This window comes from Bison bison, unplaced genomic scaffold (genome assembly GCF_000754665.1).
Source record: "Bison bison bison isolate TAMUID 2011002044 unplaced genomic scaffold, Bison_UMD1.0 scf7180017864503, whole genome shotgun sequence".
Taxonomy (NCBI): Eukaryota; Metazoa; Chordata; class Mammalia; order Artiodactyla; family Bovidae; genus Bison; species Bison bison.
Window position 1 is genome coordinate 1,869,512 of NW_011495061.1, and position 281 is coordinate 1,869,792.

The following is a 281-nucleotide window of genomic DNA, read 5'->3' on the forward strand; positions in this document are numbered from 1 at the left end:
TGGAGCCGGTAGGCGATGGTGCGGCGGAGCGCGCGGGCGGCGAGGCGGCGGGCATGAAGGAGGATGGAAGGGCAGGACGAGGTGTCAGCGCGGGAGCAGCACTTTCACAGCCAAGTGCGGGAGTCCACGGTGAGCGCCCTCCGCCCGCTTCGTCGGCCTCTCCCCGCCTCCGCCCACCTGCCCTCCCCTCCGGGCCTCCCCTCTTCCCTCAGGGTCCCGGCGGCGCGCCTCTCTCCCAGGCTCCGTCCCCCACCCCGCTCCAACCTGCTCCCTATCCCGGC

General features: G+C 74.0%; 1 protein-coding gene across 3 annotated transcripts in view; it reads left to right on the forward strand.

Moving 5' to 3' along the window:
* LMBR1 (limb development membrane protein 1) overlaps positions 1–281 on the forward strand; it is a 135,170-nt gene continuing 134,889 nt past the window's right edge. For 2 of the 3 annotated variants that reach the window (XM_010829258.1, XM_010829259.1), the window contains exon 1: positions 9–129. In XM_010829258.1, the coding sequence (XP_010827560.1) occupies positions 64–129 (66 nt within the window). In that variant the 5' untranslated portion in view covers positions 9–63. Of the gene's footprint in view, positions 130–281 lie in introns of all 3 variants that reach the window. The other variant, XM_010829257.1, reaches the window with a different exon arrangement.